Raw genomic sequence first — 14497 nt, forward strand, 5'->3', positions numbered from 1 at the left:
ATATATTAGTGCACCTGTATACAAACTATCGCGACTAAAAGCTTAATATCGCTTGCTCAAAATATCGATATCCCTATGATACTATCATCTCTAACGGTTAGCAACAACACAAACTGCAGTTTAATTTAATTTTAAATTTATTACAACTAAATGCAACATGCTTTCCAATCTTATTGTGACCAATCAAAAGGTCATCCTTATAATTGGTAAGCAGAACCAAACATACGCCAAAACACAACGGTCATTATAATATTTTTCAGATCAACTAAATCGCGAACGAATCGCGCTAAAGTTCATTGGCAGCCTGCTTCACGAGCAGGGCGAGGGCAAGGAGATTAAGACATTGCCAATTGGCACGCAACTGAAGCACGTGGCCAGCTTCGAGACGCTGCTAAACGAATGCAACAACAATAATAATAATCAATTAAACCAACCAGAGCCAACAACAAAAACTGGCTGCAATATCATACTGCCAACGCTGGCAGATTTGCTCTGCTATCAGACGCCCGCCTATATCTTCGACTTCATCAATAAGTTGCGGCGCTCCGAGCATGTCCGTCGCGTGTTCTTGTGGGCGTCACCGCAGAACTTGCAGCACCCGGACGCTGACTACATACTAGCCGGATGTGAGTATCTGGCGGAGTTGGTGCTACGACTGGAGACGGATACAACGTTGTCGCTGATATCGCGCAAGCCGGGCGGTGGCGTCACCAACAAACGCTATACGTGCCAAGTCAGCAAGACAGAGTTCCAAGTGTCGCCACTGCTGGACGCTAGCGAAACGAATGCCTTAGCTGCTGCAACTAAAATAGAGGCTGCACACGAAGAAGCCGTAAAAGCAGCTGATCCTGGCGGTACCTTCAAGATCGAACTGGACGAGGATGAAGTTGTGGCGCGCAATGCGCTGACATTGCCATATGAACGGTTGGTTGGTTGCGCCCTTGATGAATTACTTGTCTGTTATCCGACCTTTCTATTGCAGCACCAGCGAAGCGGCTGAGGGCAACATCATCTACACGCCAGATGCCGATGATGATTTCGATGATGAGGATCCGGATGAGGATCTATTAATATAGAATGTGCTCGCACAGCAAACGGCAGTACAAATGGCCTTGGCTTTAAATATTTAAGTCTAACATACAAATATATAAAATGCATATAACATTAAGCGAGCTCAAGAATTGAAATTCCGGCCAAAATGAAAATGAATCTTATAGTTGCATAGTTCAAAGTTTATACTACATGCTAGAGATATATATATGTATGTCCAGTGTTACAATTGCATCGCATAGTTACTTAAACCCTAACAATTTGTTTGTAATACTCTTTTTTAAAAACTTGCCCACACTCACTTTCACTCCACAAACGACCGCAAGTCCCAATCTCATTCTCATTTTACATATATCACAACATTCTAAAAGAAAAAAGATTTTAAGGTGCGTTCAAAATTTGTAGAATCTGAATTAGAGAAGTTCGAATGTGGCAAAGTGCAAAATTGAAACACTTAAGATTAAAACGGCAAATCCGATGCGGATGCCCTTGCATATGCTCGATCCGTAAACTGAATAATAATAGATTATACTATATAACATAACATTGTAGATATTCTATCTAGTCAAACTTGTTATTATATACATTTTCACATTAATATCAAAGTTAGGCTCAAAAGAAAACAGAAACAAATCGGTTTCATTCTCCATTAGGGACTTGAAACAGTCCCATAAAATTGTTAATCTCAGTGTAAGCTCAGGCTACTGACATAACGCCAGAATAATACTAAACAATGATTTAATGAAAGGAATACATATGCAAGGGCTAAGTAGACTATCGGCTGCTTTTAGTTTTGTGTGCGTTGAGCATAATATTGCAGATATCTGAGTTTAAAATTCTTATTTGAACTATGACATTTAAGTATTGAAACGAGTAGTAAACAGATGGTTAAAAAACCAACACACAGACACATGAGGACATTCACAACTATTTACACAACAAAATGAATAACTAAAAAATTATCAATGGTAGCGTTTTCAAAAATGGCTATAACAACTTTATATGACTCTGGCCTATTGTCAACGCTTGAGCAGCGCGTCCATATCGCTCTTGGGGTCCGCGGCCAGGGAGCTCCAGGCGGTGTCTCGACATAGCGGCAACTCGTGCAGCACATTAGTTCCATCCGCAATGCAGGTTTCACGCAGCTGAAAGAATTTGCCGACCAGCAGGTCTATCCAACTGTGCAATGGTTGGCCAATGAATTCAGCATTGGCCAATGCTTCTTTGCGCAGCGCAATGACGTCGTTCTCATTGAGCAGATGCTGCTGCCACTCCTCAGGCAACGAAAAGTCCTCGGGCAGTGACAGGGCTAGACCGCCGTTTTGGGCCCGTGCGGCTGCCACAGTGTCCAACGGCACACCTTTGGCATATGCAAGCGGAGCGACTAGAAACTTGAGCTGCGCATAGATGGAAGTGCGTCCAATTAGCTTGGCTGTCCATATGCCCGGCGTGAGCGGATGCTTGAGCAGCGTCTTGGAGTGATTGATAACATCGATTTGGGACTCCTCCACATGCAGCTCATTGAAGTCCTGCAGTCGACCCAATGGATCCAACCAGAGCAGCGTCAAATTGTACGAGTGCGATGCATCCTGTGTGGCAGCCACACCCTGATATGTGTAGCTAAGCAATAGATCGCTATGTGGTCCAAGTAACTTGGCAAAGTTGCGCGCCACCTGCTCCTTCTGATCGAAATCGGTGGAAACCTCAAAGTTGCGTAGCCGCTTGCTGAAGCGTGTATTTTTCGCCACTTTGCCGTGCTGCACGGGTCGCACGCGTGTCTCCAGCTGCAGCTCCCTGGAGTCATTTCCGCGCAGCACGCTGTAGCGCACCAAAAATCCCTTGTACTGATCCCGATGCAGGTAGTGTGTCAGCTCCAGCAGCCGCAGCGGTTCCAGTTTGGCCTGTTGCGCAGAGAGACGCATCAGGCTGTCGCCAACTGTTCGTGCCAGATCATCGGCAGCGCCATGCACATCCTCGTGATGATAGAGCGACTGCCAGTAGCCGTGCAGATTGGCATATTCGCTGGTGTACGGCCCGTAGAGCCACTCCTCTAGCTGCAAAAGCACCGCCTGATTGATAATCGGCTCGAATTTGCGCGCAAAGAATAACGACTTTTGTTCCGTGGCCAGCAGCCGCGCCCAATCCTCGGGCTTAAAGTCGTTGGGGCTGCACCCACACCAGTCCACCACATGCTTGTATTGACACTTGCAGCCTTGTTTGCGCTTCCAGTTGGTCACATGCAGATTGTTGTCTACATAGCTGTGGCAATGCTGTGTGTTGCGCAGCACCGTGTGAAAGAAGGATTCGGCTGGCAGAAGTGTGTGTCGAAACAGTTGCAACAGTGCCTGCAGCAAAGTATCATCCTTTGCTGGATTTGTTACGTAGTTGACAAATGGACGGGAAAGTGCCACCCAGTCGCTGCCACCGTCCACCTGTATGCCGGCAGGCAGCTTGCGATCGCCTATGCGCCACATGTGTGTGTCGCACTCCACGAAGGTCTTGTCCAGGCCCTGCTTCTGGATAAAACGCTGCGTCTCACGGCCATGGCCCTTGACAAAGTTGCGGTCGCGATTGGCGCTCAGAAAGTCAACCAGTTTGTCCAGCGTCTTGACAGGAAAATCACTTTCACTCAGATTGATGACAAAGTCCCACTCCCAGTTGGACTGCAGCAAATCCTGCATACACTGCAGCAGCATGGTCAGCAGTGAGGCGCCGCCCCAAATTGTAGAGAAGCGTTTGCGTGCTAGACGTATATTGGGAAACTTGGGTTCCAGTTCCAACAATTTGCGGTAGAGATAATCCTGGCGCTGTGAAATTGGAAAATAATCTTTTAATTCAATCGATAATTGATAGCCAAAACTTGTTATTAAATTATGTTGTGCTTCGGTTAATGATGACTCAAAACTTAATCATAAATTACGTAAATTATGTACTATATATCATCATATGATACTACCCTATTCTTGTTCATATACTTGTATTATTCAATCTTAAATAAATGTAAGCCACCATTTGCTGCTTTAACAGCGAGGCGTCAAATTCCGCTCAATTAGCACAAATTGTGGAATTCGCTTTAATTATAAAATCCGGCCGCGTGGCCGTCTCGCACCGATCACTCACCGCATCCACGTGTATATAGTAAACGTGTTGGGGCGCATACAGAGCTCGGAGCAGTCGATGAACCTGTCGCAATGCACGTCCGTTGAGCGTCAGCAGAAATGCAATGCGGACACGCTGTTCCTCCCCTGGCGCTGGGCTGCTGGCGGCCAGTTGCGGGGTAAACTCTGCAAACAGATTCGATTATTATATATAAGAATGACAATTATATGGATGCACTCACTTGCAATACCCGTTTCATAGACATTCATGGCAAAGAAACCACCACAGATTTCTTTGGCATTGCCCAAGCATTTCATGTTGCAGCTGGAGTCCGGCAGTTTGGCGGAGCTGGGCGGAGTGTCAAAGCCGCAGAAGCATTCGCGTGCGTATTGGACGCCCGCATATGGATAGCCGGATTGCAGGCAGAGCTCGACACAGCCACTGGGTGAATTGGACGTTTTGAAGCTGGTAAAGTAGCCGCCCAGCAGGCGCGATTCCTTCTCGTCGCGATAGCAACCCAGCGAAACATTGGCCGTGTGGTTGCCCGCGGGACAACTACTCTGTAGATGTGTGGCATAGAAGCGTCCAGCTTGTATGGCACAGGCTATATGGGCGATATGTTGGCGGCAGTCTTTCGTCTTGGCACGCTGCAGTGCCGATATTGCTTCCTTGGCATTGATATCACATTCGGGCTCAAAGCCCAATTCCTTAGAAGTGAGCCGGGCGCCCTTACCGGCTACCTGGACATGAACTGGTGGCGCTACAGGTTCTGGTGGCGGCGCCTCCAAATCGTGCACATCGCGTTGTGTGCGCCTTGTCCCAGTCAAATCAATGTCAACTGATTTGTAGGCCAGAAACAGCTGGATGGCAATGATGAAAAGTAGTATTAAGTAGAATACGCGGTAGCGGCGCAACCAGCGCATGGATACAGACGACTGTTGCTCCATGGCCAGCTCGGAAGGTGCGCACGTAGTCTGTGGTCGTTGACCCGCGTGCTTTTGCTTATGGCTCGTGTAGTTCTGTGGATGCGATGCAGTGGCATGTCCAGCGTTTATCTCATTAGAGTGAGCCTTTAGTATAAGTTACATGTACAAGTATTTACAATCGCTTAAATTATCTGCATTTCACTCAAAACACTCCCGCATTTCACCAAGAATACTGAATCAGTATTACAGACATCGTATGCTGTTGCCGATATATCGATACATTGTTTACGATATTTGTATTTGCCATGTATCGAATTTTGCTTAGGCGCGGTACGCTGATCACAGGTAATGAGAACAAGCTATAGCTAACAGCAGCAATCAGTTATGCCAGGCTTATAATTTTCTAACGAAAAATTGAACCATAATTAATATATACCGTAGTGCGCCCATTAGTTAATTAAGTGTATGGAAATTGAAAATAATTTGTCAAAGGTAAGCTATTACTTTCCTGCTAGAAATTAGGAGAAAAGCAAATCACGTCATGTTAGTCGTTCTTACAAATATATTTGCCAAAATATTGCAGCCCTGCTCGCAACAATTTAGTTTGAATTCTTCTAAGGAGTTTTTGCCACGCTCTTCGATCAGCAGCATACTAGCCAGTAAACAACTAACGTTTCCAATGGTTGATCCGAATCGTAAAATCAACCGACTCTCGGACAGAGATGTTAGCTTTTTGGATGAATGCGAATCGGAATTTGCATCACGCTACACAACAGACGATGCCGAATTTATGGCACATTGTTCTAAGCCAGAGCCGGAGCCGCCGCTGGTTGATAACTGGATGAGCGGTGGTGGTGGTGGCGGAGGAGGAGGAGGCTCTGGTGGAGGTGCTGGTGACGGCTATACAAGTCCTTTTAATAATCGTTACAATGGCGGACAGCGCAGAGGAGGAGGCGATCGTGGCTGGCAAAGACGCGGTGGCGGATACAATAATCACAACAGCAATAACGAACGCGGCCTCAGAGGTACGCAAATCAGTTTATGTTGAAAATTCGCTTTAATTGCTTTTAAACCACCTGCAGATCAACGCCGCAATAGATATGAGGCTTATCCGCGAAGGGATCGTGGTGGTGGCGGCGGAGGAGGAGGAGATAGGACTTCAGAACGTTCTTATCAGCACAGGAGCCGCAATGAGTCACCGCAGGGTGGCTCGCCTATGCACGTCAGGCGCGACTATGGCAACTTTGTGCCGGCATCCAAAGATTAGCGTTTAGCTTACCCTGTTTCATTTGTCATAACGCATTTACACACACACACACACCCACACCCACACACATATGTACATGTATATAGATGTATATTTCGATTTGAATGTTAAGCCCATAATGCGATTGTAATCTTAAATGCTAAATGATGCGTTCCTGTTTGTGCCCTAAACAGCTGATTCTGACAAATCCTTGGGTTTCTCATCTGTTGCCGCAGCCGACATGCCTACGCCCATGGCGGTAAATAAATTGGATACGGGTCCTGCGCCTCCCATTTGGGATTTATAGCTGTCCATCATGTTTCGCAGCGTGTTAACATTTATATTAATTGGCTCAAAGTCCTCGATGTCATCGAAATCATCCTCGGCAGCGTTGTGTTGCGACGTGCTGGTGCTTGTGCTGCTCTTTCCATGAAAAGACTTGCCCACGGTCGTTTGAGCCAGCTCACGATCCATTTGCTCCATGTACGCTTTAATGTTGCGATCCAAACGGTAGTTATCATCGCCGCCACCGCTGGCATTAGATAGAGCATCGAAGTTGCGCTGAAGATCCTCCTCGTCCGCATAGTCGCTCATCTCGGAATTTGAATCCCAGTTGTCCTCTGGTATCACAAAGTCAAGAAAATTGCGCACATGTGTGCTGTCCTGCTCGTCGGATTGTATCAAGGAGTTGCGCTTGCATGCCTTGCGCATTGAAGCGTTCTTTTTGACCTTGGCATTGCTGCTAGTTGCACTAGTTGGCGGCGGCGGCGGTGGCTCGTCATCGTCTGAGTCCAGTTCATCGCCTGCCTCTCCCGGTGCTTCGATACCTTCGAAATTGGACTGTCTGTCTAAGAATTGAGACAGCTGCTTGGTAAATTCTGCTGCATTCATGTCACCATTGGGATTATACAGCTTCTGGGGGCCGTAGCGCTGCTGCAGCATGGCATCCAGATCCTCGGCGCTAATATTCAGCCAGTCATCTGCATCGCTGGGCAATAGATTGTTCTCCTCGTCACGCAGCTTCTCAGAGCCGCTACCGTCGCCAGGGTGCAATAGCAAATTAACTATTTCGGCGCCAACCAGCGGTGCAGTGCGAAAGCGCTTCTGGTTGCACTTAAAGTACTCCTTGGCCGTGGTTAGTAGGCGCTCATGCTCCGCACTGCCATCAATGTTGTCCCGAAAGTAACCCTTGCCTTGCAAGCTGCGCAAATACGATCGCCAGGCGGGCGATTGCTCGTCCAGCTGCTCGCCAGCACGCTTCGCCTGGCTAGCCAGTATTTCTAAGCCGCTGACTAGCTTCACTCCAAGTAGCTGTTCTTTATAGCACTCAGGATTGGCCACGGCATCCGTCAATTGCCAGCCCAGTCGGCGCTCTGGTGTATATTGGCTATGCATTATCATGGCATACAAACATCTTGTGAAGGCCACATTTGTGCGTTTGCGTGGCGATTCTGGCGGAAAATATCGCATGGTGCGCAGCGCCTTCGTGTCCAAAGTGTCGCGTTCGCAGAAGGCGCGCACAGCCGACGCCACCAGACTCGGTCGCTGTTTGAGAAGCTGTGCCGCGTTTTGTGGCAACTCCACGATTTGGCGATGAATGGATACATGCGGCTGTGCCGGTTGAAATTCGTGCAGACGAGCCTCAATGCAGTTCTGTATATCGCGCGAACAGCGGTATAGCGTGGGATTCAAGCGTATACGCTGTACAGCAGAAGCCATGGACAGCGGATTGTTTTGGCTAGTGTTGGTCGAGTTCTGCAATAGCTGAAGCCCACCATTCACAATATAGACACGTTGCTCGCACGTCTCCGGGCTGGCCCAGTCGGGCAGAGCATCGGCGGCCTCGATAAGCAGAAATTCGCCGTCAGCATCGCAGACGCGCGCTATGCAATCCGGACGAGAGCGGGTGAGCTCGCTCAAGAGATAAACAATGAACCACTCGTCGCCAATGTTGTCGCCGTAATGCGTGACGCCATGTAAATGGGGCGGCAGCATACCTAAAATGAGCCCAATTGCTATAGCTAAATATAGGCGCATAAATAGTATGTACTTGCCCGCATGCTCTTCCTCCTCCTCCTTGTTGTCTTCCTCGTTGAGCAGGCGTTCCTCGGCACTGCCCGTGCGTGCTAACAGCTGAAATTCATCCTTGTGCCAAATATAGCTGCGCTCGGCGACTTTCTTTTCCACAATGGACATGCATTCAGCACGCACTTGCTCCAACTGCTGACGCACTTGCTCCTCATCGTGCTCGACACCGTCAGTTAGTTTGGGAAAAATGTAGTACTCAACAAAATCGTCCTCGCGTACAAATTCCAAATTGGCACCTGGTAACTTATTCATTGTCTTTGTTGTCTGCCTTTGTTTTGGTCGCGGTTGGACGTGACTCAGTCTCTGCTCAACAGCGTGTGTGTATCCCTTGTGGGCACTGTTTGTTGCCACAAACAAGCAAAAATTATATTTGCTCAATAAATACTTAACAAACGGCACTCTTGCTGACAGTTACAATAGTTTTTAAGCAAATTTTCATTTATTATTGGCAAAATAAACTTCTTTATTGGAACGGGAGCTGTTGTTGAGACCACTCTCAATGATATCGACAAGTTATCGATAATCAGTTATCGATATAAGATTTTCAATAAATGAACTTTCCCTTAACGTTTATTTTTATTTGAATTCGAAAGAGGGACACTAACCATTTTACTGCATTAAATTTTACAGCCGAGGCAGAGCTTGAATATAAGTACGTATTTAATTTTTTACTTGAATTTGAAAAGGGGGCAGACACCATTTTATCGCGTAGAGTGAGCCAGAGCTTCAATTTGTAACTTAGTCGAGATACGTAGATGTATTAATATAGCACATGGGCTGTTTTTTAAATGCTTTTTGAGCTTCTTAATTGTTATATGGAATACACCAAGTTTACATCAATAAAAGTAATCATATTTCTGGGCATGTTGCAACATCACCTCCATAGATTTCTTGCCCTGTAGCACGCCATTGCGCTCAATGTAGTTCCAAATGGAAGCCATAAATAAACAGAATAGTATTACGCCAAATACGATAAACTTGAGCAACAGATAAATCGTCTTAAGTCCCACCGGCGGTGCATACTCAACGAGCAGAACTAGCAGAACAAACAGAACAGTTGCTGCACTATAATATAATAACCGATCGGTGTTTAATTGCAGCAAGGAAGCATCGCACAGAGCAAGTGCCTCGTTTAACGCTGCCGTGCGTGCAGCAGGCAGGTGCTGAGCATTGGCTGAAGAGCTACTGTTCTCGTGCGTGGCATGGGCATCTTCTTTAATCGCATCCCCGGCGCCCTGATCCTGTAATGTACACACTTCTTCAAAAAGATTGCACTCCACATGCTCCATATTTACGGTAATCTCTTCGGCTGATTCGGGTTCTTTTGGCAAACGGATTAGTCTTAACTTGGCCAGCACAGCTTCGTGATCCGAGAAGCTGAACTTTTGTCCAGGTACGCGTTCCGGAAATGGTAGCGTGTATTCGACAATCTCCGCATTGATATTATCTGCGCCTCTCACAAATATGTGGTCAATCCGTATTCCTAGCGGGTTTTTGGCCAGCGCACGTTTCGATGTGTATGAGTTCCTGCCACACTCGTTGGTGCGAAACGAGTCCGAGGCACAGCTGTCTGTCATCTTAGAGGTATAGAGCAGCACCTTATACGAAATGTCCTGAGGCTGTGTATTGAGATCACCCGCCAATATTTGGAGCACCGAGTTGCCGCGCGTAGCCTCTATAAACTGGGCCGTGTCAAAGGCCTGAATTACACGATGTGTCTTATATTCATCATTGTCGTTGTCATATTCTGCATGCAGATGCGCGTTATAGAGGTGAACGATTTGATCGCCAAACAGGATGCGACAGAGACCCACACCCTTGCCGCCAAACCAGTCGGCGTGCTGGATGCGATGAAAATAGCCGTTGACGGACCAGGCGTGGAACAGCGTGCCCAAAATTGGATACTTGGAGAGCACCAGTAGACCAGCACCCATGACACCGCTGTGAAAGTAGTGGGAATACGGCAATACACTTAACGTGCCCTGCTGCAGTTGCTCGCTGTCTTGCTGTGACCATACCTCCTGCAGGGACACGATGTCGTACTGGCCGCTGCTGAGCTCCTTACATATGGCTTCGATACGTGGCGCACGGTCACGGGAGACAAAAGGAATACCCCTGTAATTATAATTTGATTTTGGCAACGCAAGCAAACGCCAAGGCGAATTAGTTCCAAGCGCGTGACCAAATTGAGAAAACATATAAAAACTCAACACACCAAATGTTCAACGTTAGAATTTTCAGCTCCAGCAGCAGCATTGTGATATGTTTCGTGTTTCCGACTCCCTCATTAGCTATCACTGGCGTACAATGTACGCGCGCAGCGCCGATAAGATTAAATTTTGTTTCTAAACAATCAACTAGGCATTTCTGCTGCAAGCAATTTGTTGCCCGCTTGAAGGTGGCTGCGCGCAATTTTGACCGCAATGAAGTTGGCCGCGCGCAGATTTTGCTCACGTGAAGTTGGCTGTGCGCGATTTTGGGTCCAAAAACAACAAAGAGCACATGAAACGAGTAAAATAATTTAAAATTAGTTTGGAAATAAAATCAAAAAGACAATAAATATGGCACGTACCGAGCTGGAAATAAAGAAGCAAAAGCGTAAGGCCAAAAAACGTAAACATGACACTCAGCCAGCGGGAAGCGATGACGAAGTGGCCAACAAAAGTTTAATTGTGGAGGAGCAGGTGGCAGCGGAAGCCCAAGCGAAGGAACAGCTACCCCGTAAAAGTAAGCAAAAATTCTTTAGTGAATACAAATGTATAATTCAACATGTTACTGATTGCAGCCAAGGCGTCCAAGCGCAAGATCCAGGCGGACCAGGGTGCCATCAAAGAGAAACGCAGCAAACAAACAGATGAAATTAAGGAAGACGCCGCCACTGATGATGAGCTAGATGGCATGCCCACAGCGGAGCAACTGGAGCAGGCGACCAAGCCAGAGAACTCGAATGCCATTGTTACGGTACGACAAAAGAAAAAACAGAAACACTTGCAGCGGCTAGAGACACAGAAAGATCAGAGTGCCGACAAGGAAGCCAAGCGCAATGAGGAGTACCTACGCAAGTGGCGGGACAGTAGGCAAGATTGGAAGTTTGAAAAATTGCGACAAATCTCCATACAACAGACGGCCTTCGATGAGAAAAAGGTTAGCGCAGATATTTGGCCCATTGCTCTGGAGTATCTGGCGGGCTCAAAAGGCGCGGCAAAGGCAATGATCAGCAAACTGGCCGAGGATGCCATACAGGAAATGGATAAACAGTGTGAACAGCTGAAGGAGGAGGCGGAGCGTCAGGCGATTGTGGAATCAACACGTTATCAGCGCGCTCGCAACCTGTTGCAAAGTTTCGATTAAGCGTTAGTTTCTAGTTTTGATATGAATAGCAAAAAAGCGTTCTTGTTAATATTTAGGGTTTAATAAACAAAAGAAAAAACATGTTATTTATAAATCCACATATGCCAATAGCTTGTCCAGATGCTCAATGCGTTGTCGGAGCAGCTGCTGCTGCTCTTCCTTGTGCTCCTCCAGTTTCTCAAGCATAAAATGCTGCATAAACAAGCGGATGCTTTGCTTGAACTGCTGCAGCTTGGAGTTCTTCGCAATGCGCTCAAACGCCTGGTAGAGTTGACTCTCCTCGTTGGACAGCAGCAGACGTGTCATAATTTCGCGCATAAAATAGAAACTAAGTTTGTGCAATTGCATAAAGTCTACAACCTTCAGCACAGACAACTGAAGACCCGAGGCTAGTATTAGCTGCTGTAGGAAGCTAGCAAAGTTGCGTATTTGAATTTTCGACAGCGTTTCAATGTCATTGATGCGATCCCAGCTGGCAAATTGAAAGGCCAGCTGAAATTTGCGATTATACTGACAGAATTTCAATGCCAGATGCGCATAGTATGGATTCGCCCGGCGCTCATTGAGTGCACAATGTATAATCACATAGGCAACAGTTCGCTGATCTTTCAGTGACAGATGAAGAATTTTTTCGAATGCATCTACATAGTCGGCGGCGCTCATGATAATGCAAAATATGTTACGTCGCTCGGCGGTGTTCATATGCTGTTTCTTGGCCAGCTCTAATAGCTTTTCCGAGTAGCGCTCACTTCCTGGTTGCTGGCGCTGTTTCTGTTCCTCCGCCTGAGCGGTGCCCATCTCGGCCAGATTGCCCGCCCATGCTGAGCCAACAATCCACCATTTGCCTAGCTTATCGGCACGCAGCAGATCTTCCAAGGTGATATTCAGCGTAACAACATAACGTTCATTTCTGAGCATTCCCTTAAGGCGCTTGCGGAGCGTCTCCGCCAGTTCAGGATCATACTGCGGCAACTTGCTCATGTTGTTGTTTTTCACAGCGTTCAGAATGTCTACCATGAAACGCAGACGCGGATTCTCCTTTAACTCTAGCGGAGATGCAGCAATTTGCGACTGCACGTTTTGCATCATATTCTTAAAGGCCAGGGGATCATCTTTGCGCAGACGAAATCCAACCGTTTGGAAAATCAGCAACAGGCATTCAACTGATTTCTCGCACAGGCTGCCCGCAAGTCGCGCAATCAGCTCTAGCAATAATCGCTGCTCGTAGATCTTAAAGATGTACATGTAACACAGGATTAGAACCAGATTGTTCAGACGCTTATCCTCCACTTCCAGTGCGTTTATCTCCTTTACATAGCCATCAAACTGTTCAACGAAGGTTTGCAGGAAATGCGCGCCGATCTCGCTGCCAATGTGCGCGTGCAGAAAAGCCAACAGTACCATATGCTCCTGAACCATGCGCTCGTTGGCGCGAGCACGTCCCAGCAGCGCCTCCTGTAGGAGTTTTGTCAGCGTCTCGTTCATGTTATATCGGGAATTCTTCATGTAGAGCGTCTCGATGCCACTAGAAATCTTATGAAGATTCGCCTCGGACAGTCGATTGAGCAAACCCTTGCATTGTTTTTGCAAGCGCGCCAGTTGCTCCGCCTGTTGGGCATTGGAACCTTCGCTGGGAGCGAGTAGCGCCCGTTGATGTGGTGGTATGTATTTCTGGCCGGAACCTTTTGACTCCACCTCGGCATTATCGGGCACAATATTGCCATCGGCATCGCGACGACGACCATAAATGTCCTCCTTGTCTGTAAAAATTGATGAAATTGAATTGGTAAAACAAACATTTGACCCTACAATGCATACATTTCGTTTGTTCTGTGCTGTGCTCGCTTTCACTATTGGATTCTAATTTATCATCGTCTTCGTCCTCTTCCATGTCACTTTGATCCGACGACACTTCGTTTTCGTCCACATCGCTGTCTGCCTCTGACATTGGTTCATCCTCTTCGCTCCACATGTCTGCTTCCTCCTTTTCCTGTTGCTCCTTAAGTTCCTTTTTCCGACGCTGCTTTTCATCCCATTTTTGTTTCTCCTCCTCATCGTCAAGCACAAAGTCGAGCAGATAGTCCAATCCGTCGTTGAACATTTTTCGAACCAGACGATTCTTGTCCTTGCTCTTGTTTAGCTTCAACTTTTTTTCCAGCTTGGCGATTTCCTTATCCTCCTCCACGTTTTCTAACTTCAGTTGCTTCATTCGCTGCTTGCGCGATTTGCTAAGCAGCTCCTTTTGCTGGCGCAGCTCACGCTTGCGTACTTCCACTTCGTCGGCTCGCTGTATCCCGGCGTGTTTCCTGGGCTTCTTGCCCAGGGGCTCGTATGTTTCCACTTTACGTTCTGATGGCAGGCGAGCATTCACCTCCGCATCACTAAAATCGGAGGCTATAGATTCATCATCATCCTCATTCACTTCGCCCGCCAGCAGCTCTTCTCGAGGCATGTCCTCGGGCTTCAGCTGCTTCTTTTTTGGTTTTTTCTTCTTTTTGCTTGTCTGTGTCGCTGCTAAAGCCGCAGCCGCTGCTGCCTCTGCTACGCGCTGCGCTCCATTTGTTTTGTCCGCATGGTAGATTCTCTTGTTGTTCTTCTTTGTCTCCTGTTTCAGCTTGCGCTGCTCCTTGCGGCTGAGCGGCTTCTTTGGTGCGTGCGCTGCTTTCTTTTTCAGTTTCACCATGTCAACAAATTGAACTTCCAAATCGTATTGTTAGTGTTGCCAAATCAGCTGTGC

The 14497-nt window shown here is 47.2% G+C and overlaps 7 protein-coding genes across 8 annotated transcripts; 3 read left to right on the forward strand and 4 right to left on the reverse strand.

Moving 5' to 3' along the window:
* The first annotated feature begins 88 nt into the window (after positions 1–88).
* On the forward strand, positions 89–2043 carry LOC115769967 (elongator complex protein 5). The gene is made up of 3 exons (XM_030715019.1): positions 89–206; positions 261–924; positions 983–2043. Exons 1-3 carry the CDS (start codon positions 158–160, stop codon positions 1074–1076), a joined length of 807 nt encoding a protein of 268 aa, XP_030570879.1. The 5' UTR covers positions 89–157; the 3' UTR covers positions 1077–2043.
* A 6-nt stretch (positions 2044–2049) lies between these two features.
* Positions 2050–5289, reverse strand: LOC115769965 (xylosyltransferase oxt). The gene is made up of 3 exons (XM_030715015.1): positions 4391–5289; positions 4171–4334; positions 2050–3857 (listed from the first exon to the last, which is right to left on the reverse strand). Exons 1-3 carry the CDS (start codon positions 5094–5096, stop codon positions 2070–2072), a joined length of 2658 nt encoding a protein of 885 aa, XP_030570875.1. The 5' UTR covers positions 5097–5289; the 3' UTR covers positions 2050–2069.
* Positions 5290–5616: 327 nt separating this feature from the next.
* LOC115769953 lies at positions 5617–6529 on the forward strand. Its single transcript, XM_030714998.1, has 2 exons — positions 5617–6100; positions 6158–6529. The coding sequence occupies exons 1-2, from the start codon at positions 5617–5619 to the stop codon at positions 6340–6342; spliced, it is 669 nt and encodes a 222-aa protein (XP_030570858.1). The 3' UTR covers positions 6343–6529.
* LOC115769949 (protein ecdysoneless) lies at positions 6416–8768 on the reverse strand. Of its 2 annotated transcripts, XM_030714995.1 has the most exons (2): positions 8376–8768; positions 6416–8318 (listed from the first exon to the last, which is right to left on the reverse strand). In XM_030714995.1, the coding sequence occupies exons 1-2, from the start codon at positions 8659–8661 to the stop codon at positions 6508–6510; spliced, it is 2097 nt and encodes a 698-aa protein (XP_030570855.1). In that variant the 5' UTR covers positions 8662–8768; the 3' UTR covers positions 6416–6507. The 2 variants fall into 2 exon arrangements, with proteins under 2 accessions (XP_030570855.1, XP_030570854.1); XM_030714994.1 differs by having other exon boundaries at positions 6416–8768.
* A 121-nt stretch (positions 8769–8889) lies between these two features.
* Positions 8890–10895, reverse strand: LOC115769950 (putative neutral sphingomyelinase). The gene is made up of 2 exons (XM_030714996.1): positions 10625–10895; positions 8890–10524 (listed from the first exon to the last, which is right to left on the reverse strand). The coding sequence occupies exons 1-2, from the start codon at positions 10663–10665 to the stop codon at positions 9246–9248; spliced, it is 1320 nt and encodes a 439-aa protein (XP_030570856.1). The 5' UTR covers positions 10666–10895; the 3' UTR covers positions 8890–9245.
* A 50-nt stretch (positions 10896–10945) lies between these two features.
* LOC115769951 (uncharacterized protein C7orf50 homolog) lies at positions 10946–11834 on the forward strand. The gene is made up of 2 exons (XM_030714997.1): positions 10946–11136; positions 11195–11834. Exons 1-2 carry the CDS (start codon positions 10971–10973, stop codon positions 11758–11760), a joined length of 732 nt encoding a protein of 243 aa, XP_030570857.1. The 5' UTR covers positions 10946–10970; the 3' UTR covers positions 11761–11834.
* LOC115769948 (nucleolar MIF4G domain-containing protein 1 homolog) lies at positions 11806–14463 on the reverse strand. The gene is made up of 2 exons (XM_030714993.1): positions 13579–14463; positions 11806–13520 (listed from the first exon to the last, which is right to left on the reverse strand). The coding sequence occupies exons 1-2, from the start codon at positions 14441–14443 to the stop codon at positions 11848–11850; spliced, it is 2538 nt and encodes an 845-aa protein (XP_030570853.1). The 5' UTR covers positions 14444–14463; the 3' UTR covers positions 11806–11847.
* Positions 14464–14497: the final 34 nt, after the last annotated feature.

This window comes from Drosophila novamexicana, unplaced genomic scaffold, assembly GCF_003285875.2.
Source record: "Drosophila novamexicana strain 15010-1031.04,08,12 unplaced genomic scaffold, DnovRS2.1 tig00004554-arrow-pilon, whole genome shotgun sequence".
Taxonomy (NCBI): Eukaryota; Metazoa; Arthropoda; class Insecta; order Diptera; family Drosophilidae; genus Drosophila; species Drosophila novamexicana.